The sequence below is a fragment of the Netta rufina genome, assembly GCF_964035555.1.
Source record: "Netta rufina genome assembly, chromosome: 17".
NCBI classification, from domain to species: Eukaryota; Metazoa; Chordata; class Aves; order Anseriformes; family Anatidae; genus Netta; species Netta rufina.
Genome location: NC_140141.1, coordinates 5,180,130 through 5,206,627, shown reverse-complemented (window position 1 = coordinate 5,206,627; position 26,498 = coordinate 5,180,130). Strand labels below are relative to the sequence as shown.

General features: G+C 41.6%; 1 protein-coding gene across 2 annotated transcripts in view; it reads right to left on the bottom strand.

Moving 5' to 3' along the window:
- Window positions 1-5,277: 5,277 nt before the first annotated feature.
- The window catches only part of ARVCF (ARVCF delta catenin family member), a 146,146-nt gene continuing 124,925 nt past the window's right edge, over window positions 5,278-26,498 (bottom strand). For both annotated transcript variants that reach the window (XM_084297219.1, XM_084297220.1), the window contains 8 exons: window positions 21,812-21,939; window positions 20,683-20,833; window positions 19,116-19,308; window positions 17,914-18,025; window positions 17,217-17,307; window positions 16,005-16,058; window positions 11,833-11,924; window positions 5,278-7,784 (listed from right to left, as the gene is read on the bottom strand). In XM_084297219.1, the coding sequence (XP_084153345.1) occupies window positions 7,779-7,784; window positions 11,833-11,924; window positions 16,005-16,058; window positions 17,217-17,307; window positions 17,914-18,025; window positions 19,116-19,308; window positions 20,683-20,833; window positions 21,812-21,939 (827 nt within the window). In that variant the 3' untranslated portion in view covers window positions 5,278-7,778. The remainder of the gene's footprint in view (window positions 7,785-11,832; window positions 11,925-16,004; window positions 16,059-17,216; window positions 17,308-17,913; window positions 18,026-19,115; window positions 19,309-20,682; window positions 20,834-21,811; window positions 21,940-26,498) is intronic.

Below are 26,498 nucleotides of genomic sequence, written 5' to 3'. Positions count from 1 at the left end.
ACTAAGTGTTACTGCAGTATCAACCTATTTCAATTAGAAGACACAACCTGTTCTTGCATAACCCAGGGATGGAACAGGGCACCTGGAAGTACGTAAAACAAAGACTGCTAAGAGCGTACCATTGATAGAAAGCACCCAATTGAAAAATCTCTCCTCGAACAACAACACAGCCTTCAACCCATTCTTGTAACTCACGTCACAAATGATTGATCCCACCAAACACTGTTAATTAAGATTTATTAGCCAAGTGACAGCTACTCTCTAGGCAGTCTTAGGGATTCAAGCAACACATGAAAGTGAAGTATGATTTCTGCCACAGCCTCTGTTACCTCAAAGGTACAGGATGTTTTTTAAAATGTCTTTTTAAAACTGATTCTTTATTCTAGTGTACCAGGGAGGTGGAGGATTCATGAGGAAGTCAAACCTACCCCTAGTCCCTTTAGCTTTCTACTTTAATACCAAAATGAGTGTAACAGCACCCATCTAGCAGTCCTTACAGAGGAAATAACTCACCAGAGTAAACAGCAGAGTAAACAGCAGCCATATGTTTGCGTAGGGTCTACTGCTTTCTCCCACTGGTACCAGGAAGTGAAAGCACCCCACTGAAATATTTTGAGCAGTGAGTCATAAACATCAGATGCAGTGAAGCGAACATAGAGAAATCCCTGCAAGAGCAGCAAGAGGTGACCGAGATCAGACCTCTCCCAACAGAGATGGCACCACAGGGCTGTGATGTGTGCTTGTTTGGTTGATTTGAGCCATCAATTAAGAATCAGTAAATAAAGTATCATGAGTAACAGCTTACTGTTTGCTTTGCACACATACTAAACATACTAAAAGCATGTTAGTGTCTTTTCCTCTGCAGCTCAGCTGATGGTCTAATTGTAACACAACAACTTCCCATTTTAACAAATCCCCCACGGTCATCCTGTACCACACCGAGATTCTGCCACTGCTGTGCTTTAATAACACAGAGATGACACTGGGGAAGGAAGCAGTGATGACAGGATGTTCCCCTAAGACACTGCTAAAACCTGAAACAGACGAGGACTGTGGTATTTCTTGCCCGTTGTTACCAGGTCAACCTTTCACCCGCAGGACTCACTGCTTCCATTTACCCAACCTGTGATAAGCTGGAAACGAAATCACTTTGACAGCTATAAAAGGTCAGTTGGAGAAACAACGTACTTGTTTTATCTCAGTATCTTACCTATAACATCTGCTATTCATTGCCATATTAGTGCACCCACAAAGAAAAAAATCAGATTCCTCATTGCAGTAGAACACCAGTGGTGATACCTAGGAGGAAGGCTAAGCTCAGGAGTCCACATCTTACCACCAACACTTGTGAAAACAGATCCTCCAGCTGCAAGAACACAACCTGTAGGTGACTTGACAAAACTCCTGGGGATGCACTCGCGATATCTGAAATAAGGAGGGAAGGCAAGCTGAAGACAACCTTCCCAGTGCTGTCAGCAAGCATCCACAAGTCAATGGAACCTTACAGTCCTGTGAATGAATAGCACAAGCAGGCATTAACTTATGGCAAACTCTAGTGGCCAGCAGTGATTTGACTACCTTTAAATCACAGAAAATCTGACCTCCACTCTAAGACCTTGCACAACACTTACGTCAAGATTTACAGGGCTTTGTCATGATTCACAAAGGTGTATCAGTGAGCATGGTATGTTCAGGTGATCAGTCTCACTACGAGAGGCAGTCCTCAGGATAATCACCCAGAAAAGATTTGTCAGTAACTGGCTGTTTCTTGAAGTACATGTCTGACTTTTCAGTATCGGGATTTTTTTCCCCAGCGTGGCAACAAAAGTAAATTACTTGGCACATCCCTGAAATAACAATTTCTCATCTTAACCAAATCGCATACATAGCTATGACAAACTTAAAAATCTTCTGTTATTCTTTTACAGTTATATTTGTGAGAGTACTTGCAGACATTTCAGAGATGCGAGATCTTTGTAAACTTACACAAATTTTACAACAAAATTGGAAAAGGTTAATAGCTTCTCAAAATGAAAAACCATCAGCAAGTTAGGCTTGTGGTCCTAAATGTGCAGTCCTCTGAACAGTGACAGAGATTTCTTTCTCATAGAAATGTGCTTATACATTAAAAAGGAAAAAAAACATGACCTAGAGTCCAAGGCCCTTACAGGACTTTTTGCTACTACTCCACCAAATGGCAATGAATCAAAAATTTTCAGCTGTACTAGTTTAAAGGATATTCCAATTGCCCTCATTACCACTGACCTATTACTAACACAGAGTGCCGACCTCAGCTAGTGTTGAATAATTCCCTGCCACAGAAAACAGCTGTTGCAAAGCCAAAGAGTATTTGAGATACCTGATTGTAACAAAAAGATAACCAATGGCACATGTATTCTTTCCAGGCATGGTTTATTGAAAACACACCAAATTGTTATCCTACATACCTGGTTTCTAACAAGCATTCTACTTGTCTGCATTATGGAAAGATCCTATAATAATCATACATTCTGTCACGGTAACATTTGTTCTATGAAAAGCATAATCCACCTTTTTTTTTTTTTTTTTTTCCTCTCCATACTGGTAAAATCAAACCATTCTAAGTGTTTCAGTTTATAGTACAGTGTAAATACAATGCAAAACCCCACCAGTCTAAACTACAGAGAGAATGTTGAGTAGTATTACAGAAAACACATCGTTCATTTGTTTTTTATTCTCCTACCATGAAAATTTTAAGGCACATGATAGTTACAAACACATTAGCTACTAATTACCAGTAAGCTTCTTAGTCTAGTTACTTCACTTTTCTGAACAGTAAGAACCAGGTTGGCAGGCCTTGTAGTATCTGCACTATCTTCCTCCTCACCTTGCAATTGGACCTAACATCCTACCCTGATGTAAAACGAGACAGAATAAAAGAGGTTTGTAACACCTTTCCCTTTAAATGCACTAGATTAGTTACTGTACCAATAAATCCGAGAATTTCTCTGTCGAAGAAAAACCAGATTTTAGGGGCATCAAAATAAACAAACTTGGCAAGAAACTATGCCTACATAAACACTTCCAAAAGCTGTGAGAGCAGGATCCAGCCCCGACAGCACAAAACTGCTGTCTGAACCTATTGGCACACTATAGTTTTCACTGAGTGGGCAGTTAGCAGAAGAGACTATAATCAGTCTCTAATGCGCCCGTTTGGCTTCTGAAGCTTTGCTTACCCTAAGGGTTTAAGATGTGCCTCTCTCACAGGTAGCTGAACCTGTAAGCTCAACTTTAAGGCAAGTAGCAGAAGGAAACTCACCACCTTCAAGCTCACAAAACTGCTGCAGGTGTGAAAACTGCTTTGCCCAGCATAAACCATGCATGCTGGAAAGCGTCTCTGAAAACTACTCCTCAGAATTGGCAAGAACTTCCTGACTGACTCTAACAAGCCACCCCGCCTTCTTGATGCATCACTTACAGCAAGTCAGGTCCTAGTCCCAAAGTTAATCCCTTTTATGATGTCTTGGCAAAGGGGACATGATTTACTTTCCTGATGCACACATTCAGAATCTGCAAGTCTGAGTGCACAAGAGAAGAACTAAGATAGGCAGGTGTTTTGCCCATAGGACATGGAAGATCGGGACCTCTGGCTGCACAAACCGTTCCCTGGGGAGCATTTCAAGCTGGCAACACATCTTTGATTTGTCAAGTTACACTTTGGCTAAATTGCTATTTAGCTCTAAGACAGAAACAAAATGTTCTAAAGCCTTGCCTTTGTGCTGGATTCTGCACGGGCAGACCAACCTGGGAAGCTGTAAGCACAAACACGATTGCTATGTGTTAGCAGCCAAACTTGATGCTTCTCCAGGGGAGTCTTAACACATAATGGCCCCATCAGCATTAAATGATTTTGTTGTTTTTGATTATCTGTTCTTAACCTCCACAGTTCAGTGAATATACCTGGGAGACGTGCAAGCCACCTCCCTGGCATGAAAGTTCTGCAGTTATTATTTGCCATCAGACGTCTCTCCCCTCCCCTGTGTTATCTCAGCCCTCACTGGGCCATCAAATCTCTTCCTCCTCTTTATTAGGAGTCTTGCAACATCATCTTTTCCTTCCACAACCACCTCTCCTACTAGAATTTCTTCAGGTAGAAATCTCTTCTACCCCATCCCTTTGCAGGCAGATTGCCTCCAGTTTTCACAGTGGAGCCAGCAGAAAAAGAGGAGGTCACATTCCTGAGCCCTAAAAAGCGCTGCCTACCTTTTAGCAGGAGGCTCTAGACCCTACTGCAGCTTTAGTCACACACACTGCCACTTTCCCTTCTTAACATACAGTCCCTGCTGCCAAAATAAACTCAACAATTACTGGTTTATTTACCCACATTCCAGAACAGCTCAAACGGCCCAGTCACACTCACATCAACAAGGGGAGAGGTAAGGGCAGGCGGGGGCACACATCCCACCAGCGCCTTCCAGAAGTGAGCTTGTTGCCACAGATAACAAGGGCATCGGATAAATCACCAGACCTGGTTCGGCATATCTTGCTACAGATTTTGGCTGGTGAGCTGATCGTACAAGGTGATCGTCTCATGTGCAAGTCACCCCTAGTCCGTTTACCTTCCTTAACATCCAAACAACAGTTTGGTGAGAAGAGAAAAACACAGTAATGTAAATGACGGGTTCTTGGTTATTGCTACATACCTTGGAATCATTCATTACTGTAAGGCATGGGAAGGGTAAGGGTAAGACGTGATTCCCAGGGGAAGTCTTGGCACATGGATATGGTATTTCACCTCTTGGTACACTATCCTCTGCTTTCCTGTTGCAGTAAACCTTGTTGTCAACTCTCAAGAACCCTGGCTGCCAAGAACACTTATCCTAGGGAAAAGAAAGAAGAACAGTTTGCTACAATGACCCTGGGCAGCCAATTCCATCTCACCTGATAGGGAAGTTTGTTTGCTTATCACGAGATGCAGTATAAATATGAAATGCACTTGGGGGGGAGGTAAGGGGTGGGAAGGGGAGTGGGAGGGTTGGATAGGGTCTGAATTTGCTCCTTCTCCTTCGTGTTTGGCTCACTAGTGACAGAGCCCAGAGTAGATTCCCAACCAGATGTTGAATGTCCCAGTAGTGCCCCACTGAGAGCCACGTGCTATCTGGGACAGGAGGTCATGGACACCATCAGCCCCTAGTCATGTCACTTCCCCCTTCCTGCGGTTTTCTATTAACCTCTTGCTGGCTTTGAAATATTTGTACAACCACTAAATCACAAAGTCTTAGCAGAGACTCCTTTCAACAGTCAGGTCTTTATTTTAAGTGAACTTTTGCTCAGACTCCTTTGGTAAATATATGGTTTGAAGTAGATCAGGGACAGACTGACAGCATGGCCCTTCTCTTACACTGTTCTAATTAGCTACAAAGCAGGTTCCATTGCTAATTACTGAACGTTTTTAAAAAAATCCTTTCATATACAAAAAGAATACACCAAATACATAACCAAAAGTGATATAAAACGTTTCTGTGTAGCTTGGTTAAAAGGGTCTCCGCGTATTGGCAGAACAAGTATGAAAAGAGCACCATTGATATAATTAATATACAGTCAGACTATGTTTCTGGTTTCATTGCCACACTTTATGTCTACACACAGAGAGACACTGCCCCTGACACAAATGCAGATAATCACAGACGCATCTCTTTGTTTCCCTTGATCTGCTAAGCATCTTTGGTCCAAGAGGACTCTCATGCAGGTGACCCTCCCCCCCCATCTTTGCTATCTTAGTTTGCTCCAAGCGACTTCACCTTCCCTAGGATCCCGAAGTGACCACTGTAATGTACGTAGAAGATGAGGGTCAAAAGAGAGGGGGCCGAAGGAGCACGTGTGTCATCCAAATCACTGACAGCTTCTGGCATCAGTCTTTTTCCCTGAATCAACAAATGCTTCCCTCTCCTGCAAACTACTTTACATGTTTTTGTTAACCTATCCTCTGCACAACAATATATATATATAGATATATAGATTTTTTTTATTTATATATATGTATTCATGTCAAATTTTTAATATACTCAAGAAGATACAAAGCTCTTGGTACTTGCTTTTTTTTTTTTTTTTTTTTTTTTTTTTACAAAAGCTTCAGACGTTTACTATTACAGTAATATTTTGGGTGATGCAAGGTTGTTGAATATTTCTCCTTTTTAATTACAAAGGAAACAGCAGGCACTGAAAACCCCAAATGATGTTTGCTAGGTTCAAAAATGTGCTTTCCAGTCGCACCATTTTTAGGAGCTTGTTGAGAATTAAGTGTGGCATACAAGAACAGCGGCAACTGAACAAAACCAGCAAAAGTCCTCTGATGCTACTAGTGAGACACTTGGTTCTTACTCTCTTCTGCTGCCCTCCCTTGACCAATGCCTGGAGAAAAATCAGTGATCTGAAGTCACTTAGTTCGTTGTATTACCAGATGTGGTATATGCAGCGTATGTTCTCATGAGGTAAAAATTCCTCCCTGTCCAGAGCATGCCATGGCATCTAAGAGGAGAACTTTTGCACATGGATGATTTTCATACCAACTAAAATATGTAATCTCAAAACAAAACCGAAGGAACACAGAAATCATGGTGACTTAAAAAACGCCAAACCAAGTTCCCTTTGTGGCATTTTTCATCAGGATCCACAACCCAAAGCAAACATGGATCCAACAGTGATAAATTTACCATTAAATGTAAGTGGTAGACCCATCTAAAACTTATAGCATGTTCAAAATAATCCTGAAAAGAAGCTCCTATTTCTTCCAATGTGTTAAGAGCTATGGCAAAAGAAACTGTTAATTGTTATCAATGCAACATTTAAAATGTATAAGCTCCTTACTGCAACCTTTGAGAGCAAGAAAATTAAAAGTCAGCCAACTCCACTTCTCAGCATAGATTTCTGAACCGGGGACACTGAAACCTTCAATGAACTGTTTTCCGCATGTGGAAATAAAAACAGAGCCATTACAGAATTCAAAAGGCAGAAGTATCGTACACCAGATTATAACAATAATATAGCACTGTGATTGATATAGCTTACTCTAAAAGCAGATTATACAGCTTGCATCAATTTTGTTATCTACTCTCCAGTTCCTTTGACCAGCATTTAATAGTTTTTGTTCTGTATTTTCTCTCTTCATTGAAATTCAATAAATCCAACTCAACATTCCTGCACTTCCTGTGGAAATAATGAAGAAAACCTCAACATTTTTCAAAAACTCTTAAAAAATGTTAGATTTCACAGTTCAAATAAATCCCCCCCCCCAAAAAAAATAAAACAAAACAATGAGACCCAAAGCAGAAAAGTGCTATTATCTTCATGACTACGCCTATGATATTATTTCAAATATTCTGCAGTTTCTCTTTCCCTTGTGAAGCTGTCCTCTTTGCTGCTGCATGACCTTCATTTCTCATACTCGACACCATCCGCACGTAAGAGTCACCTAAGAGTGCAGGCAGCTAGATGGAAGCTTGGATTCTCTGTTCTTGCGTGCTTTCTTCTTGCAGGAGTGGGAGGGAGAGGGGAGGCGGCTATGTCTGGTGGGAATAGAACTGATTTAAAAAGCAAATCGTCTCGCTGTAAGGCATGGTGCTCTGGGGTTGGCAATGGCAGTCAGTTGTGTTTTCTCCCCCCATCCTCTTAGAATCCGCAGCCTTGTCAGTGATGCAGCGCCCTCCAGATCTGAATGGCAGTGGTGACTGATGAGATCCTCTGTGTCAATTCAATCTTTTTTTTTCCTCCCCCTCAATTAAAAAAAATGTGGTTGGACTCTAGCCCTGCAAAATAAAGTCAGAACTGATTAATACCAACAAGTAACATGACATCGGTGATCTCCATCACCCAGTGGTAGAACAATGGCTGGAAATGCCAATCTATCCCCAGTATATGTGTTTGGTGAAGGGTATGACTGGGTGAAAACAAGCACAGATTTTGTTTGTCAAAGTTCCACCCATACACCTTCACTGCTAAGAGGAACGACACAGATACAGCAGCATACAGGCACTACACACAGATTTGGCTGGGCCCACAAGGCTGAGCACACAGTGCTGACCAGCTGCGGGAGGCCAGCAGTGCTGGGTCTGCTCCTAGCTGCACGAGGGTACCTGGTGGTGTTGCAAAACTGCTCTGGCCAGCTGCTTCCAGCCCAGGAACAGAAACAAGATGCAAATACACAGCACCTTTACTAGACTCTTCAAAGAAGAAGGGGGGGGACACGCCAGCAGCAAAGTCCCAGAACATACTTGCAGTAATACAAGTTATTTCCACGTACAGTTGCGGGGGTGGATGATGCTTCGTGTTTTGGAATTTAGGCCTTAAAGGCCTGCTTGTCCACTCTGTTGGGAAAGTTGCCCAGTGCCTTATGAACTGTCACTTTGGTATTCCTTTAGTGATAGCCAGGGGCACAAAACCTGCTGCTCCAAACGGAGCACTGCATCTCCACGGACAGTGGTGGAAGGTACCAGAGCACAGGGCTGCCGAGCAAGACAGGGGGAGACAGATGAGCAGCGGCAGGAGTAAAGAAGGGCTACTGACATTACAGAGGAACTGGGCACATGGCGAAGGCAGAGGGCTAGAAAGTGACAGAAAGGTGCCTTTTTTAATAACAACAATAAAAGAAAGAATGAGGAAGTGGGAGTTGTGGCTAAGTGATTCTTGTGTAACCAAAATCATCTCCCCTCACAAAGTCACTGTACAGGCAGCAGCTTTCTGGCAGGTGGGCAGGGCTGTGTAATTCATGGGAACCTCAGGGGACATCCATGAACAGTCAAGGATAGTTTTCCTTAAGTCTCAGGCTAGTCCTTATAATGAGTCTGGAGGGGAAAAATGGTTGGAATCAGGAACACACTATTCAAATTCACTCCCATGGCCTAACAAGGAGAAATTATTCATGTTTCAGCTGACAACCAATCATTCAAGATACTAATTTGCTGTCTGGTTATCTGACAGGTTATTTTTTAATCAAACAGTGGTGTTTGATTGCATTTCATTGAAGACATGCTGAATAATATAAACACCGCTTTTTCAAATGCATTATCATTTGTCTGAAAGGACCCAGTTAGCAGTTAGCCATGAAGAGATTCCACAGTGATACAGATCATGCACGAGACAAGTTAATCACTAGCACCAATTACCATTGAAATAACCTACCATGCATGCAAATTAGACCCAAGAGTCAACAGGCTGGGGTTTAATGTCACGGGCATCCACCAGATTCACCGAAGCCCTGTTACTCCTGTTAATGTTTTTCCTATTTGTGTCATTCTGCAGCACAGGGTGAGGAGTTAAAGGCAAAACAGAGCGGATTAATCAAACAAAACCACCAAACAAGTCAGCTCAAAGGAGCACAAGGGAAAATTAGTGGTAGAGAAAGAAACAAGATCAGCAAAGGCACAATACCGACAAGAGCACTTGCAGCAGCCAAAAGGCTGCACTTCCCTGCCATTATTATTCACAATTCTTGGTCACTCTTGAGCCTCAGAGCCATGGTTATTGAACAGTTCACAAGCCAGAAGACCCCACAGATGTATTTCTCTTTCACAGGATAGGAAGAAGGAAGAGTAGCAGCTGCTCAGGCTTTGCTCTAACTGAGGACACACCGGTGCAGACCCTTGAGGCACACAACAGGCTGAATTCAGGCTATCCTTTATCCTTAAAACCTGGAGGCAGTACAGACTGTGTGTGGCAGGCACATCGCTGAGGTGAAATATTTTTTTTATTCCTTTCTTATGAAAGCAAAGCAGCTGCTCCCTGGAGCTCTGGGTTGTACTTCACCTCAGACATACACTGGGAGTTTGGGCTGAATTACACAATTTTGAGGATTGTGTTAAACCACTTTCATGAAACGAGTGGCAAATAACACAAGCATTTGCTACTTCTTCCTTAGCCTATTTTCTTTATAAATACATTTTCTGTCAAGCTTCTATTGATCAAAATTCTTATGTCGCTTAGTGCATCCACTCTCACTGCATCCTTATAATACAATGGAACTGTGATGAGGGGACTAGAAAGTCCATACTGCTAGCACTGGTTCAAGCTGGGCTCTCTCTTGCCACTTCCGAGTAACGCTGGAGCAGGGAGGCATGCTGCATGCCTTTAGTAATCAGCTCAGTTGTATCAGCTCCAAAAAACAATTGAAAGAGCACAACCACTTCCAAGGGGAGTGGAGAGATTTTGTTCCTCTTGTCTTCACTACACTTTGTCAAGCAGAAATGCATTGGGAAAGTTTAAGCAGAAACGTTATTGCTAGTGGATTCCTTTAATAGGTGTCACCATACGTCTACACGTATCAAAGGAGCTGCAAGGTGACTAAATGGGAAAACTGTAGTGGCTGTTCTCTTGCAAAAAGCTTTTTTGGTGTCAGAGGCCTCCTAAACAATACACAGCCATAATCTTCACTTATTTCTAGAACTGGCCAAAGGAGAAAAGTGAGCTAGCAGCTGAAGCAAACAGGCCAGTGTTTCGTATCAGCCACATTACTCTAGGGCATTCACTTGCTGATTCAAAACAGGAAGCCCTGGTTGGCACTGTGGAGTTGTCACGAGACAATTAGTGATTATATTAAAAAAGCTAACTGGGCAGCCTCCAACAAGGTGCAGTTACAACCAGAACTGGCAAATGGTAAAAGGGTGATCTGTGCTTAAAAGAAGTGCATCTGGGTTTAAACCTTTCTCCAGGGTATACCTTCAGAGGAAAGGAGGACACAGCAGGTAATGCATAAGCAGGCAAGTTAGCACAGGCAGACTGATACAGCAGGACCTCTTCCTAAATCTATGGGAAGATTTTTCTCCAAATCACATTTTTATTTCCTTTGTTCAATGTAGTGTGTTTTCCTTTCAATCGACTGAAGTTTGTTTCCACTGAACCCAAATCACCTGGATTTACAGATATTATCAGCAACGTGCTGAAGGTTAGTAAGGACAGCTTTCTACAGACTAACTGCAGTGTTTCCTGTCATGGATTCCTGGTTCACTGAAGGAACACCCCCCCTCAGGAATGACCTACCCAGGAGAAAATACAAGCTAGTTTTGAGGCCAGGGAGAAGTGATGGCCACAGCATTGTTAAAAGCATTAAGCAGCTTTTAAAATAAACAAATCTACTGAAAAGGCATAGCAATGCAACAGAAATGAAACAGAACCCACTAAGCGACATCTGCACACAATGCAAAAGGCTCTGTGAAGCTGTGAAGGTTTTTTTCTTTTTTTTTTTTTTTTCCACCAACTAGAAGGTTGTCTAAATTTTGTTTTTCGAAGACAACACTCCTAAGTATGCACATCTCTCCCTCCCTCTCCATCTTTTTGGCCCATGCCCAATGTCTACTGTCAGGACCCTGAGTGTTGGTGAAACGAATGCTGTTCACCACCCTGCTCTACTCAGACACACAAATTCACACGTACTTCTCGTGGTGAAAACAATAAAGCAGTGTGATGGTTTGCAGGGGCTATTCTCGGAATAAAGTCTGAACACAGCTATTCACTTTAGAGCTAGGGAATGCTGCCTGCACAAAAGTGAAAAACAAATGCCTCCTATTTTTATAGCCTCATCCCTTTACCAATAACCAATTAACCAATTACCTGCATTTTCTCCTGCAATGGAAAACAGCTTTTTGGTTTTATTTCTAGTTATCCAATTGCTGAATTATAAAATGGTGCCTTTAACTTAACATCAAACAAGCAAAAAAAAACAACACACACATACACAGACACACAAAAAAACAACCTTAAAAGTCCCCTTGTAATTAACTACTATGTATTTCTTGTGGGGGACACCAGGCTCTGTTTCTTTTAAAGGGACTAACTAGCATTCAGCAGTAAGAGGAATCTCACTTTTAAAGGTTCTTTCTCTGAGGCATCTCCTGTGTTATCAGTGGTCTTGTACTTGCGCTCCTTGTCCCGATGATCAATGGTGGAGTACCCATCTGAGGAGAAATAATATGACAGTCGGGCATGAAACACTACTAAGAGCAGAAACAGAGCTGATGCTAGCAGTATTCAGCAAAGAAACAGGGGAAAATAAACTATCAACACCCAAAGATGCTGGCAGCCCACTTTTCACACGTGCTTCAGCTCTGAAATTTTATTTTTACCAGCTTAAAACAGAAAAGCCTTTTTTTTTTTTTTTTTTTTTTTTTTTTTTTAATATCACTGCCAGATGCTGGCATTCATTAGCAAGCAGCACTGTTTTCATCCCAGTCTGCTGCAGTTTTGTAGCGTGCCCAAGGAAAGCAGCAAGTTGTCATCTCACGCCCTGTGGCTAATGAGCTCCAAATTCAGCTCAAATCTTGTGTTCCTTGCTTAGCAGCCTGATTAATTGGCTGTGTTCATTCTCTGAATGCTCTGCAGCATGTTCCCACTCTTCCTGAGCCTGACTGCAACCAGGACATAACAGTAATTTGGAACAGTCCCTTTCAGAGCACTGAGAAAAGGAGACTGTCAAGTTGGAAGAAATCTTGATGCGAATCCTGCTGTGCTAGGGCTGTCTTTCATTACAAAGTAGCACCTGTTGGTGCTTTTTCTCCTGACAACTAAAAACAATATTAAAGTGCAATTAACATACAGAGGAAAAGTGTGAGAGGGTATTATGAAGACCCAGCTCTAATTATTTCCTAACCTCTGCTTTGAATCAGTCCACCAATGCAATCTTAATTTATTTTCCTGATGCACCAAATTTCCTTCATTATCAGTAACAAATAGATCCTGTCCTGCTCTGCTTTTGCAGCATTGTAATATGGAGTAAAAACAATCACAGCTCCCCATAGGCTTTTGTTTTCCTTTATGTAATTGAGGGATCGTTAGTGTTTTCATGTTCTGATGAACTAGGTTCTTAGAATACCACTAAAATGTTTTTACAAAGCTACCAGAATGCTCATCTCTTGGTGTATTACTTGCCTGAAAAAGGTCATTAAAAAAAAAATAAATCAAGTTTTTTGTGGGGCTTCCTTGTCAGAAAGAGGCTTCACCTGCCCGCATGACAGAAGTGCATGCAGCTACCACGACTTGCATCAGTCACAGCACCAGGTCCTGAACGGTGTCTGTGCTGGTCACAGTCAGTTTGAAATGAGCTCAAGTTTTCCTACATGTCTCATGGATCAAAGTGCACACAGACCTGCAAGAAGCACCTGAGGTAATGTATATTTTTGACATTACAGATAGTAGAAGACTACTTTCCCATGCTGCCTAAAAATAATTAAGGAATTAGAGTTACACATGCATTATGCAGATTTTAAAGCATAAAAATCAGTGCTACACAGAACTTCACTTACAGTTATATACTGACAACAAAGACAGCTAACACTCTTGGCTATTCCTTTTGAACAAAGAAGAAGAAACCCAAATCCTTCCAGTTGCATCCAGTCACCCAGCCAGCATGTGTGGAGGAACACGTGACCAATAATTAAAATGACTGGCATGAATGTTGCTAGTAAGTCAGCTACTACAGATTGGTCATTCATTTAGGAGTAAATAGTTCACGTATGTCTGTTTAAGTGATGGAAACATCCTGACTCCCAACAATGCAAACTCTGAACTGAGAGGTTGCTCTTTGCAGTCAGATATTAATTATACTCCCTGTGATGTACCAGATCACTTTGCCTTTCTGTACTGCTATCATGGTTGATCCCAACAAATTTTTAAATGAACTGCTAAGATGCAGAGGGAAACCTTTAACCCACCCCCAGAAAGCAATAGCTACTGAGGTAAAGTATGGCAGCTGTAATACACCCCAGTGAGCAAGGTCAGAATAAGGGATATGTAATCACACACACACAAAAAAAGCACAACAGTCTCTTAATACTACTAAAAACAAATAGTCAAGAACTTTGTTTTTCATATCCAAATTCCACGATATTTTGTAGTTCATACTGTAAACCCATTGTTGTGTGGCCTGCATGCTGATGGTGCCACACACATCAGCAGTAATGGATTGTGTGTTTCTGAAAACCAAGCTCTGTGCTACAATTCTGTCAAGATATGCAGTGGCAGAGATAGGAAGTTCATGTTTTCACCTAATAAAATGAGATAAAAAATAAAAAATATCTTGAAGGAGGCTGCATCAGAGAAGTAATACCTAAGGGCCTCAAGGTCCAGCGCTCTCCAATGAAACTAGTGAGCACTGCTTCTCCCAGGAATCAGATTAATTCCAAATAAGTTAACAGAATTACCTCTGTTTCTGTGGCATGAAGGAGACCTATGCTGATCCTACTGTTCCACAGTATCAATGCATTTTTCTGAGTTAATACAATGCGGTTTATAGACAAGTTATATTTGGCAGCAGAGGCACTTCTCGTTCTTGGCTTTTTTATTCTTGTCTCAACTTTCTCCTTGTTGTCTTCTGTATTGCTTTACTGAATATCTGCCATTCATTCTGCAGTGACATTTTTATGTCATCACAAATGACACAACCGAATGCATGCTGAATGCGAGTCCATCTATGCCCTCACACAGCTCTCAACTTTTAAAGATCAAACCTCTACACCCATCATAAAGAAGAAGAAAGAAGAAGTTATGCCTAAAGAGAGGTGCATCTGAACTTTGTGTCTCTGTTTTGAACAGTTCTGAAATCTCAAATGCTCTCGTCTGAATGACTGTAGGTTAATTACGGCACAGATACAGTTTTAGAGAACCAAGAAAATTTGGCATACAGCTTTGAGATCACAGTTCTGCTGCTTCTCCAGACAGCTCAGGGTCACAGCCACCCCAAGGCAGCACTGTGACAATATACATTGATGATCTTCAGATTACCGTGCACAGAGTCACTTATCTGGAGCTGATACAGTCTGACAGACCTGAGGTATCTGTGTGCTGGGCTGTCTACCGCATCCCACAGTAACTCATAATACACGCTTTTTCCATCGCTCAGGACAACCAAACTCTGCCCAGGCTCTCCAACAATAGGAAACTGACTGGCCCAGTACTGCCAGCTGATGGGGAACGAATTCTTCTGCCTCCCTTGCCACACTAATAGCAAATTAATTTCATTTACAGAGAAGGATGAGTCCATGGCATTGGAAACAAGCTGAGATCACAACAGCATGTTACTTCTTGCAGTCTTGAAAAAGAGGAAACATGGGTTAGCAGTAAAGCCACAGGCTCGAAGAGAGCTGAACCATAACAAAAAGAGGCAATATAAGAGCAGCAGGAAGATGGTTGCATTCTGGAACAAGCCTGGTCTTCCACAATGCAGGGGAGGAGGATGAACACCCTGGCTGGAAGGGCCCAGCTGAACAGATGGAAACCCACTGAATTCTGTAGTGACACAAGATGGGTTTTTTTGCTACAAATAGCAGTATAGAAAACTTTGATTTGGAGGCATTCATATAAGCATTTAAATACAAATACTATCAACTAAAAGAACTAAAGCAAATTCCTAAGAACATAGAGCACCTTTACCTACCTAAGTAAAGAAAAAAAAACAAACACCACCACTCTACAAGTTGTAAACTGCAAAGTTTATCAGTCTGAAAGCATTCAGTTGACAGCAGTTGTCTGTTCTCTGGCTGGAGAAAAATACATGCACACTTAAGATGCAGGTAAATAAAAGGCAGAGCCCAGAGCATTGTATGTACTAACATTTTTGTTATTACCTACAGAAAACAAAGGCAGAATGGATTTAGGTGTCATGCTGAAGTAAATTTACAGCTTCTTCCTTCTGCATCTCCAGGTTTACAGATCTGTAAACCTGGAGATGCAGAAGGAATATGGAATATGGAATGCAGCTGCTTCAAGAGCCAGGAGCTAGAATGAAAGCTAGGACAAGACTTCTCCATTCTATGCTTAAAGTAGTGGAGAAATTGGTGTGTACACAATAGGTGTACTTAAAAGAAAAAGAAGGAAAGAAAAAAAGTGAAAGTGACCAATCTTTCGTAAGGTAATGTTCTGTTTTTAAATGTCAACTTTATCCATTTGAAAGAGTATCACCCAGAGAAATAGCTGAACTTTCCTGTGAGTGACAGTGTGCTCTACTGAAACAGACAGAGGGTTTGATCTATGACTGAATTTACCTGGGCCAAGTTCATCCATAGGTATCATATCACGACTCCCAGCCTTCTCGTTATCTATAAAACAGAAACATTGAAACTACCTGAGTTACATTTGTTTTTTCTCAACACCTGATACTTGTATACAAGTCACAGAACAGAGAAGTCCATAAAGTGCTGAATAGTCTTTTACAGTAAGCCTGCAATCAACTGCTATCCATTCAGAAAGGTAAGTTTGATTTAAGCTCTCCAGACAGCACACGTAACCCTTATTTTCTGCTTTGGCACTGCAATACAGAGCTCCCTCTCTCCACGCGGTAACAGAAACACCATTTCTGCTGTGGACTACCTACCATTTAACAAGCTTCTCTCTGAGTCACAGGAACAAATCAAGCAGCCTGCTGAGCCAACAGAAAGCTAACCCACGAAGAAAATAAAAAGTTTACAATCCATTTGCAGATCTGACCATAGTCATTCTCTGTCTGTATAATCTGCCAAATTTGATCAAACAGACAGAAGGTGGCAGGACAGTGTTTGTATTTTTCTTTGCAGTAATCTGCAGTTAAACAGGGTTAAGTGCAATATGATACACTATCATAGGGAGACTACAGATTTCTGAAAAGAAATTTAGATATCTGAGTATTAGAAACCAGAACTAGACTCAGAGACAAAGCAGTCACAATGAAACTACAGCTGAAGCTTTATACACCAGTGTTGGTACAGCTGTGTCAGACCTGATAAACAAACAGCAGTTAGATTTAACTAGCGTTTGGATAAACCATCTCAAATGAAAAAACTTGCACAGTAGAGGAAGAAGCATTGCCAAAGCAGCCACATTTATTTAGAAAGGAAAAACTCCAGTACCAAGATTCCAAGCCCACTTCCTGGCTGAAAGCGAGATTTACTAATATATAACGTGGTCAAAAAAAGCTGTTCTCCCCTATATTCCATTTCACATTTATCCAAAATTCTCCTAAGAAGACTTAACTGATTATGTTGTTTTCTCAACTTGTATGCAATATCAGTAGCGTGCATTTCACAGGGGAAGGAATACTACCTATACCCAGCTAATAGGACTGCCCATTTTGTGACTGCAGAGTAAAAAAGTAGCACATAAATAAAATATGTTTACCCCCTTACTCCTTGCCCTCCTTTTCACTTCTATAACAGATGTGGCACATTCAGCAAGCAAGCAAGCAAAGCACAATACAAAAAGTGATAATGAGCAGAGCTGACCTTGACTTTTATCCACCAGAGGCAAAGTGCTGTCGTCATAGGCAGACCTGCCAGCAGTACCCTTGGAACCCTTCGGAGTTGTAGAAACAGACTGCAAGACAAAAAACACACAAATATGAAATTGCCACTCTGGGAAATTGAACTAGAAAAAAATCACCTAACCAACAGTATGGAATAAGATCATGGAACACTGCTAGGTCCCACTTCTGTTGATCATATGGCAGTGGAGTATTTTTTTTTTAAATTATTTTCATATAGATTTGTTGTTGGATTTATTTATTTATTCTTGCATTATCTACAAGGCTCCATTGTTGGTCTGTAAAAGGAGCTCAGCCTTTTCACAAAGGAAGGTGAGGAAGCTGCACTTCAAGAACAGGTATATGCCCTATGCTGCTAAATAAAAATAAAACATTTCAAAGGAGAAAAGACATGCTAATTCTTGAGTAAAGCATGGGCATTTGACCTATGCAAGGTGGCACACTTCCAAAAACTAAAAAGCTGCATTTCTCAGACCACTGAAAAACCTACTCAGCAAGTATATATGGATGATGTTATGACTGGATAGATTACTGTATATTGTTTTATCACCTAGAGGAACAGAATCAAAGCCTGCAAAATCTACCTGACATTAGTATTAGACTAACTTAGGACGCATTCCACTCGGGTATTTCTATAACCTAAGACCCAGCATCTTTACCTGGAAGTGTGATTTGTTCCACCCATCCTTCTGCAAGGCATTTCGTAGTTCTTTGTAACTCCAGATCATCTGAAGAACGTGAGATGCTGCTTTTGTTTCTCTAGGAGACTGGCTGATTTGCAAAACAAAATTAGAATGTCAAATATCAAGCAACATAAGTCTATTCATGTCTACCTCTTTGTACCGAAACAAGATCCTGGTACCTAGTACTTCACAGAGCTGTGCTTAGAGTCTATGAGTTATAGAATGTATGTGAAATCATTTAGTGACTTCTTCACATATATGGGTATTTGTTGAGAAAAAGAGAAATCCAACAAGTCATAAATTCTGCAGATCTCTGTTTTCTCAACACTGCATTCCTAGGCAAGCACTGAGGCCAGGATGACCCTTTTGTTCTGTATTTGCCATTAACAGAAAATAGATGGATTCCAATTCTACCTGGATGTATTTAGAGAACACCCCTCCCCGTTCCCCCAAGTGTTCTGAGCTGCTTTTCAAACCTTCACATCAACTTATATATATACCTCACAACTTGATGAGGTTGCTTTACCTTACAAAGCAATTTGAGTTAGCACAATATAAGTAAATTTTAATCCCCAAATTAATTTCCAGCCATTCCTTACTAAGGCGGTACACAAGCAAGCTCTATAAAATAATACAGGGCTAGATATTTGGCTTTCTTGTTTCATAAAAATACAACCCAGCAAAGGCTTCAGTTACTCTCCCAAAAACTTCCTGAATATGTTTCGAAAAAATGAGCTTGTGTCTAACTTGGCTAAACAAACTTTTCTGTAAAAGAGTCAGAACAGTTTTTCAACAATATCACACAGAGAAAGATTGTCACTTTGAATTAACACTACCAGCCCCTTGGCCAGAATAATTACTGAATATCATTAACCATTTTATTTAAAAGGAGCAGATTCCATCACTGGCACTCCCGGAAAAGAATGCTGCCATGTTCTAACATGTCCTGTCCTAACGTAGCAGAAACTTTCACCCAATTCACTTTTTGTGTGTGTGTGTGTGTGTCACAAATCTATTAAAGGTATGATTTTATGTTGTGTATATATTGATTGCTTTAGCTACACTTAGGAAAGGCTAGGATGCTTAAATACTTCTGCAAAGCAAACCACTGCTGTTCATAGTAACATTTTCAGGTTCGCAGTGAGTTCTTGTGCACTTTGCTTTCAACTGTCACTTACCTTGACTTGCTGATAGCTACCAGCTTCTGAATGCCCTGTGTCTGGATCAGAGACCTTGCATTTTCTGAGCTGTCAGTAATGATTTCATGGATCGTATTCAACACCGCAACCACTGTATCCTCTTCCAGGTTCTTTGCGGATCTCTGCTGCCTGCTGGGCAAATTTCTTACCAGCTCACCCATGGCATAACTACCTAGATAAGGGGAAGAGATACCATTACTCAGCCTTAATAATCATTTCAGCTTCCCATCCTGAATGATAAAGTTCAAGGGTGCTTGCCAGATCAAAAAACTTCATAATGCAAGTGTTTTGAACCTCAAGACTGTAACTTAACAGTGTATTTATCGTTCATTATTTCAAGGTGATTGAGAGTTGATATCCAAGACAAACTCCTCCATCATGAATGTTAAAAGGTAGTGAGGAGAAAAAATGCAGTTTTTATTGGTATTTTTACAGCCAGCATCTATCATACTTTGCAGTGCCTGAGGCAAAAAGCATCCGGTAGCTGCTGCTAATGCCACATCTTCATGCTAATACACGCACACAGTTTACTCAACTTAGCCTTGTAATAGGCCTTCTGGGGCAAGGTGTGCAGCCATGCATTTATTAACCTTCATCCAACAAAGGTAAAAGTATTTCTTCCTGGGTCCAGATAGCCTTCACATTGTATGGTACTGGAGAAAAAACAGGGAGCCAGGAGTTTATCACTCCCAGGTGTTGGTTTCTGCCATTTGCCTAGCTACATCTCTGAACTATTAGAAGAGAAACTTGATGTATTAAGGCAGGATTCCATGTTGCCATCAGCTTGGAATGATGGCCCTAAATATGTCCCAAATATTTCCTTGCCTAACAAGGTCACAGTTTAAACATATATTAATTAAACATATAGAGGCATCCAGAGGAAAACTCAGCTCACAGATGAATCTTTCTGAAAAAAAAAAAATTAAAAAAAATGCATATTTACTCCACTGGATAGGAGTTAGTGAGCACTGCAGAAGAACTAATTTGAAGGAGACTATCTCAATGGTAAGTTCTTTGGTATCCAGCTTCTACAGCAACTACCACACAGAAGGATGAGGGGGGAGGGAGAACACAAGAAAAAAAAAAAGGGAGGGGACAACTTTAGAGCCCACTGCAATTCCCCAGGCAAGCTCAGCACACCAAGTGCAAGGCTGCCGCTCTATCTTTAATAGCAGACCTGAGGAACAACACATCTGTAACCACCATATGCAGCCAGGCGCACGTGCCATGTCAGCTGGAGCTAAGGAGGAGACAAGTGGCCTCTTAACCCACCCAGTCCTCTGCACAGCTACGCACACACTCCCCTCTCCTGCAAAACTCCACATCTACTTTTAATCCTGAGTTAGAAACCTCCCTTAAGCCATGGCCTGTTTGAATGAGCTGGAAATACATTCTGATTTGACAACTCTTCACTTGGTGGCTACAGAAAGTAATGAGCACTGATGGAAACTGCATGCAAAATGAGCCCTCAAACTGACCAAAAAAAACATGAGATCTCTCAAGGGTATCCAAGATCCCAGCCTGGTAAGAAAAGTTCAGAAAATACCTATAAGATCTTTATTGCGGCGATCCATTGAAAGATTCCTCAGAGCAATTGACACAGCCCTTACAACCTTGTCGGAGTCCGACTGGAGCAGCTCCACAAGCACCGGTAAGCCCCTCTCCTTCCGCACTGTTGCACGGATGTACGTGGACCACTGATCAGAACACACAAGGAAAAAGAAACAACACAAAGCATTGTGAGTTCACATACCCACCCTTGCCTTGCCTCTGGCATTTCTTTCAGTGCTGTAATTCATTATTTTTTGAAATACAAAGACTAGCTAGGGGGTATCGTGCTGATGTATCTACAGTTTTAATGCATCATTCAAATTCGTCGAGCACCAAGAAGAAAGGATGTGGAAGTTCACCTTGCAACTTCGCAAGCTGATGGAGAAAGAGAACAGAAATAGAAAGAAGGAGTATCATCCACTAGCATCTGTTCTGTAAACATCTCAGTGTGAAAACACATCCCTCTGGATTAGGAAAAAGAGGTCATTTGGAGGGAATGGCAAAACATCCGAAGCATGCTATCTTTCCCCACCTCCACTTTCATACTTTTACTCTTTTTCATGGTTGATTTTAAAATAAACTGTATTGAAGACAGCTGCAAAGTGTCCCCCTCCTGATCTTCAGGCTGCTGCTCAGTCCCACTTAGCTATAGGGCTCTAGAAGTGATCAGGCATGATCACTTCTAGTTTGAGAACTGCCTGATTAGCACTAGGAATGGCTCAGAGAGGAAAAAAAAAAAAAAAAAAAAAAAGCGGAGGACACTTTGGAGTACATTTCCTGAGCAATCTGACAATCCAATGAATTCAGTATTCACAACACAAACATCTAACAACAAGCTTTTCTGAAGGGATGTGGCAACGGTTAAGTGGTTTAAGTAGTAAAGCCAGCTCATGGTTAAATTGTCATGAGCTAAGTGACACTATGTAAACACCATCTGTCCAGAAGTTGCAAAGCATCTTAAGTGGACAAATAAAATGGAAATAATTTCTTCAAGGTTCCCACCTCCCTCCTTTTTAAAGGACACATAAATGTACAAGGTTACAGTGCACTTGCAATGGATGTAGCTTTGTTCTTTGCTTGCACAAAAGAAATAAAAGAGACTAAAGAGAAGAGTCTGCACTCACCATCCAGTTGCCAGCACTGAGGTTCTGCAAAGCCCCTGCTGCAGCTTCCAGAGTGTTGAAGTTCTGGCTTTCGGTGAGGATGGAGAGGTACAGGCGGACCACGTCTGGCTGGTACAGTAATTCAAAGCCTGCAGGTGAGGAAGAGGAGAATGGAAGCAAGAGAAGCAGAGAAGGCACGTATGAATGAACATGTAACTTATTTATTTAATCACAGAAGAGAACAGCCACGAGAAAGATATGCCACAAAAAGAAAGGCTTCTGCCATGTCCATGATGTTTTACCCATGCTTGTTGAAAGCAGCGCACGTGGGAACTCATCTACAGGACATTCAGCTACGCTGAAGGTCCCTTGGCTCGTCTTTGGGTGGACAATTGTTTCTGAAACCTGTGCTGTGCTATATGCCTGTCTATCAGGTAATAGCAAGGTGACAAGGGACAATGACTGTCTGCTACAATTCTTACTTTGCATCTGTAGCCTGGGATGCAAACTTGCACTCCTGTTTTCATTCAAATTATCTCAGTTTCACAGTCACCAACAACAGGGCCAAAGAGAGCAAGCTCCAATCCCATCACCCACCCCCTTCTCACAACTCCTACGCAAGGAAAGGAAGATGCAAGATGTCAGAATGACGAGAATCCCCAGTTGGAATGGGCAGGGAGAAATGCTGACTCTCATTCAAATATTAGGTAAAGAAATACACCAGCATCAACATACATAACATCAATACAAGGCTGCAACAGACATGTCTTAACAAAGTATCCCTAGTGTCACTGCATCGGCTTTGCAATGTAAGCTCGTCAGGAATGGGAGCTACTCCCAGCTCTGCCATTTCCTTTTGCGATGCTGAGTAACTGACAGGAGCATCCGTGTCTTAATTTCCTCATCTCAAAGGATTAGGATTTATCCATCTACCCTAGTAAAAAGGGGCCCTGCTTTCGGCAAGGACACATCATTAGTAGAAAGTTGTTGCACATTTTGAAGCGATTTTATCTATCTTTCTTCACTAGGTGTGGCACCACACTGCACTGATGAGGGAAGAGTATGTGAGCATCCCGTTAGAGCGCTTGCCAGACAAACAAGATCAAGGAGATCACGGTGCTGTTCAGATTGTCAACAACAAATTAATCCCCCTAAAAATGTTTTGTTGAGTACAGGAAAGCACAAACAACCTACGGTCAAAAAAGACACATCTACAGTGACTGCAGCTGGAAGGTGCTTCCTGGATTGATGACTTTTGGAGAGTTTGTGATAAGCAGGCATTATCTATGAAAACATTTCTGGAAAAAAAAGGACGTTGTGAAAAAAAGCATGAAGGTATGAATGAGGTGGGTAAGGAAGTGTGAAGCTTGCCTGCTAGTAGAAGAACTAAAACTAAGGTATTTGTAGACACAAAAAGAATGTTTTTGCATTAACAAGATGCTGTCCCAGAAGTGTAGCATAATTCAAAGCAAGTTTTCCACTAGCAAGACAAGAAACCTACAAACACAAATAAATCACTTCCTCTCTTCAGCACTCTCTTCTAAATCAGCCATCTCTCATATACATATTTTTCAGCACATATCACAAATTATCATATTTCAGACATCTCAAATCAAACTGAAAACTGAACAATGCTCCCCCATCAAATGGATATCTTGTCAGAATTTTCCTTTTAAAAATCGTCTGTTGCTAAGAAGGATAAAAAGGCCTTCTGAAATGAAAGCCTTACATTTTGTCTGTTTTTCCCTGGTTTTCATGGTAGTTACAGCTGTGGGACCGCGCAAGCCAAGATCTCAGAACTCTAAACCACGTGTACTGCTAACCATAAACTCAAGGCCATGCCACCCCCTCTTGATATACAGGGCTCATTTATCCCACTGGAAACACACTTCATCTGCCAGGGGTTTCTTTGCTCCGTACCAGAAAAGTGATCTATGCATGAGGATCCCTGAGCTCCGGTGTGTGGTCTCACACTCTCCCAGCTCAGCTTCCTCACTCACACTTCCATTCTTTTTAATCTACTGGATAGTTAACCTGCTCCACCGTCTGAGGCTGGTTTTAATGCCACCATTTGCTTGTTACATGACACCTACAGCTATGTGCAAGCTGCAACAGGTGGCAATCCCCAAAGGCATCCTGCCAATCCATACCACTTATTTTCCTCTTCTCCAGTGTCCTCTTCTTGCCCTGGGATCATTGCCCCCTATACTGAATGCTGAGAAAAACTGTAGTTACTTAATACATGAAGCACGAACAGTTGTATAGCTCTTCTCCATTCCTTGAATAAGTTTGTGATTATCTGACTCCAGTATGACCTTCATATCCCCTTTCTCCTCTGCCACTTCACAAGGTGAATTGGCAATCTAAGAACTCCTCAAGAAAAAGCAGTGCTGCCTGAGCAGTGTGTAGTATTACTTTCCGGAACACTAATACTTAAAAAATCTCTTCAGATAGCTTACTGGAATTTGGAAACTTATCTTTCAAGGAAGCTTTGCTGAAACACAAATCAGATAAGCAAAAAGCTGAAGGTAGGTTAATTAACAGAATATTCATACAGAACATTTAGCGCATCTGTATTTGAGTTCAGAACTGTGTGTGACTGTGAACAGAAGGCAGTTCTGCAGTCCTCTTCTGATGGCTTCATTTTAAATTGCCTAGTCACAATTGCAGCACACTTGGAAACATCCCCACAAGTTCACCCTCTTCTGTGATTTCAGCGCAGTCTACAATTTGCCCTTTCTGTCAGCCTGTCTGTTCCTTTTTGGCTGGACTTTGGCTGGATTCCTTCTTCCTTCTCAGCACCTCCCTGGGTTTGAATACTCGGATGCACACAGAAGCAATAACCCTCTCACCTCCGCTTACCTCCTGCAGTTCGAGCTGCATTCCAGTCACGCACCCCCCACCTGCCTGCTGTCATTACTTCTCTTCATGCATGAAAGCCTCTCCTTTTTCCTACTTACCAATGTAAGAGCATCTCAGAAACGTCTCCGTGTCTCCCACCTTCTCTGTTCAATAAAACTCAGAATTTCTTCCACCAACTGCCAGTACATTTTTGCTTCGGGGCATAATCTCTTAGCCAGCTTGGTGGATGACTCCCACTTCATTCCACACAGCCCCATTTTCCATCTACCTTTCTGCCTCTGCTCCATTAACACCTGTTTCAAAAGGAGTTAGCAAGTGCTATGCACCATAGATGAGATGCTGTCCTCCATCATGTCATTGCCCCAGCTGGGGGCTCCACACCTGCTGCGCACTTCCAGCACTGCAACACTTCTGTGTAAGTCTGCCTATGCCCGAAAAATGCAGGAATTACTAAACCAAAGTATTAGGAATGCCCCTCATGGATAGCTGCTCATTAGCAGAGATGAGAACCTAATAGCAAGAAACTTGCTCCTGCACCGGAGGGTTTTTCCCTCACTGACGACAAGCTGACACTTCCCATAAGCATTACAGTCCCTTAAAAAGAAACAAACAAGTTTTGTCTTTTCTCCATCTGTCTCCTGTCCTAATGAGTCCAGCTCTGCTATTTATAGAATGCAATTTATCTGAATTATTATACGTTCCCTTCCAGCGTTGTGTGGAGGCCTTGCACATTTTCCACGAAGCGCTTCAAGCACGTTCCTGGGAAGCACAGCTGGTCTCACCTCCATTAAGCACCTGCTTCTCTTCTAAACTGATTTCCTTAATTTCAGGATCATCTTAATTATTTTTTCAGGTAATGCCGCTTTTGTGCAATATATGGCTAATTGCTTATGTCCATCTTTTAAATGGAAAAGAGAAAAGAGGGTCATTAGTAATAGGTAATATATCAAATGAGAAAAAACACCCACTGTTTTTCTTTTCCTTTAAAAACTGTTGCAATTACAGCCCAGATTCAGCACTGCCTTTTAAAAAGATAATTTCTCCCAGATTAAATGAGCCTTTTTCCAGAGGTTATAGATTTGTGCTGAGCTGCAATCTACACTTGGGAATAAGCCATTTATTGCTCACACACACATCTGCAAAATGCAAAGCAAACAATTTGGCTCTACGAGCTTTTCCCTTTTAGAGAAGCAGAAAATGCCCTGGACACTGATGTCACTGTGAGTGTCAGACATTTGACAGCATCTACACATTCCCCCCAACCACTGGCATGAATGTTTATACAAAGAAAGATCTTGCACATTAGACTATCTTCACCAACATGCTGTGGTTGCAAATTTCGGAAAAAAGGAAGATGAGCTTCTTTCCATCCAAGTTGCTCAAGACTGGCAATGGGATTAGCTTGGTGTGAAGTTCACCCCACCAAATGCTGCCAAGTGAATTATCCTTTATTCACCCACAGAACAGTAAGAGCATAGACAGCAATTTCAATCCTGCATGGAAAAGACCTGAGGAATTAAGTGAATAGCCATCTTGATCCATTCAGCGTTCAGTGTGCTGAGAATGATGCAGCACTTTGTGGATCATCTCATCCACAAACTTATTTGCTTTCATCTTGGCAGTGATGATACCATGCTTATACTTAGCTACATTCTGGCAATAACACACATTATTGCACCAGGTGCCTCTCTCTGATATACCAGATTAATCCCAGATTCAGATATCTCTCTTTGGAGCAAGGTGGCCAAATCAAATTCCCTTTCCCACTCACATCATTTAGGATTTATTGTCACCCTACAGGCATGGGAAATTATATACATGCACACATTGGTCAGATTAGAGTCCT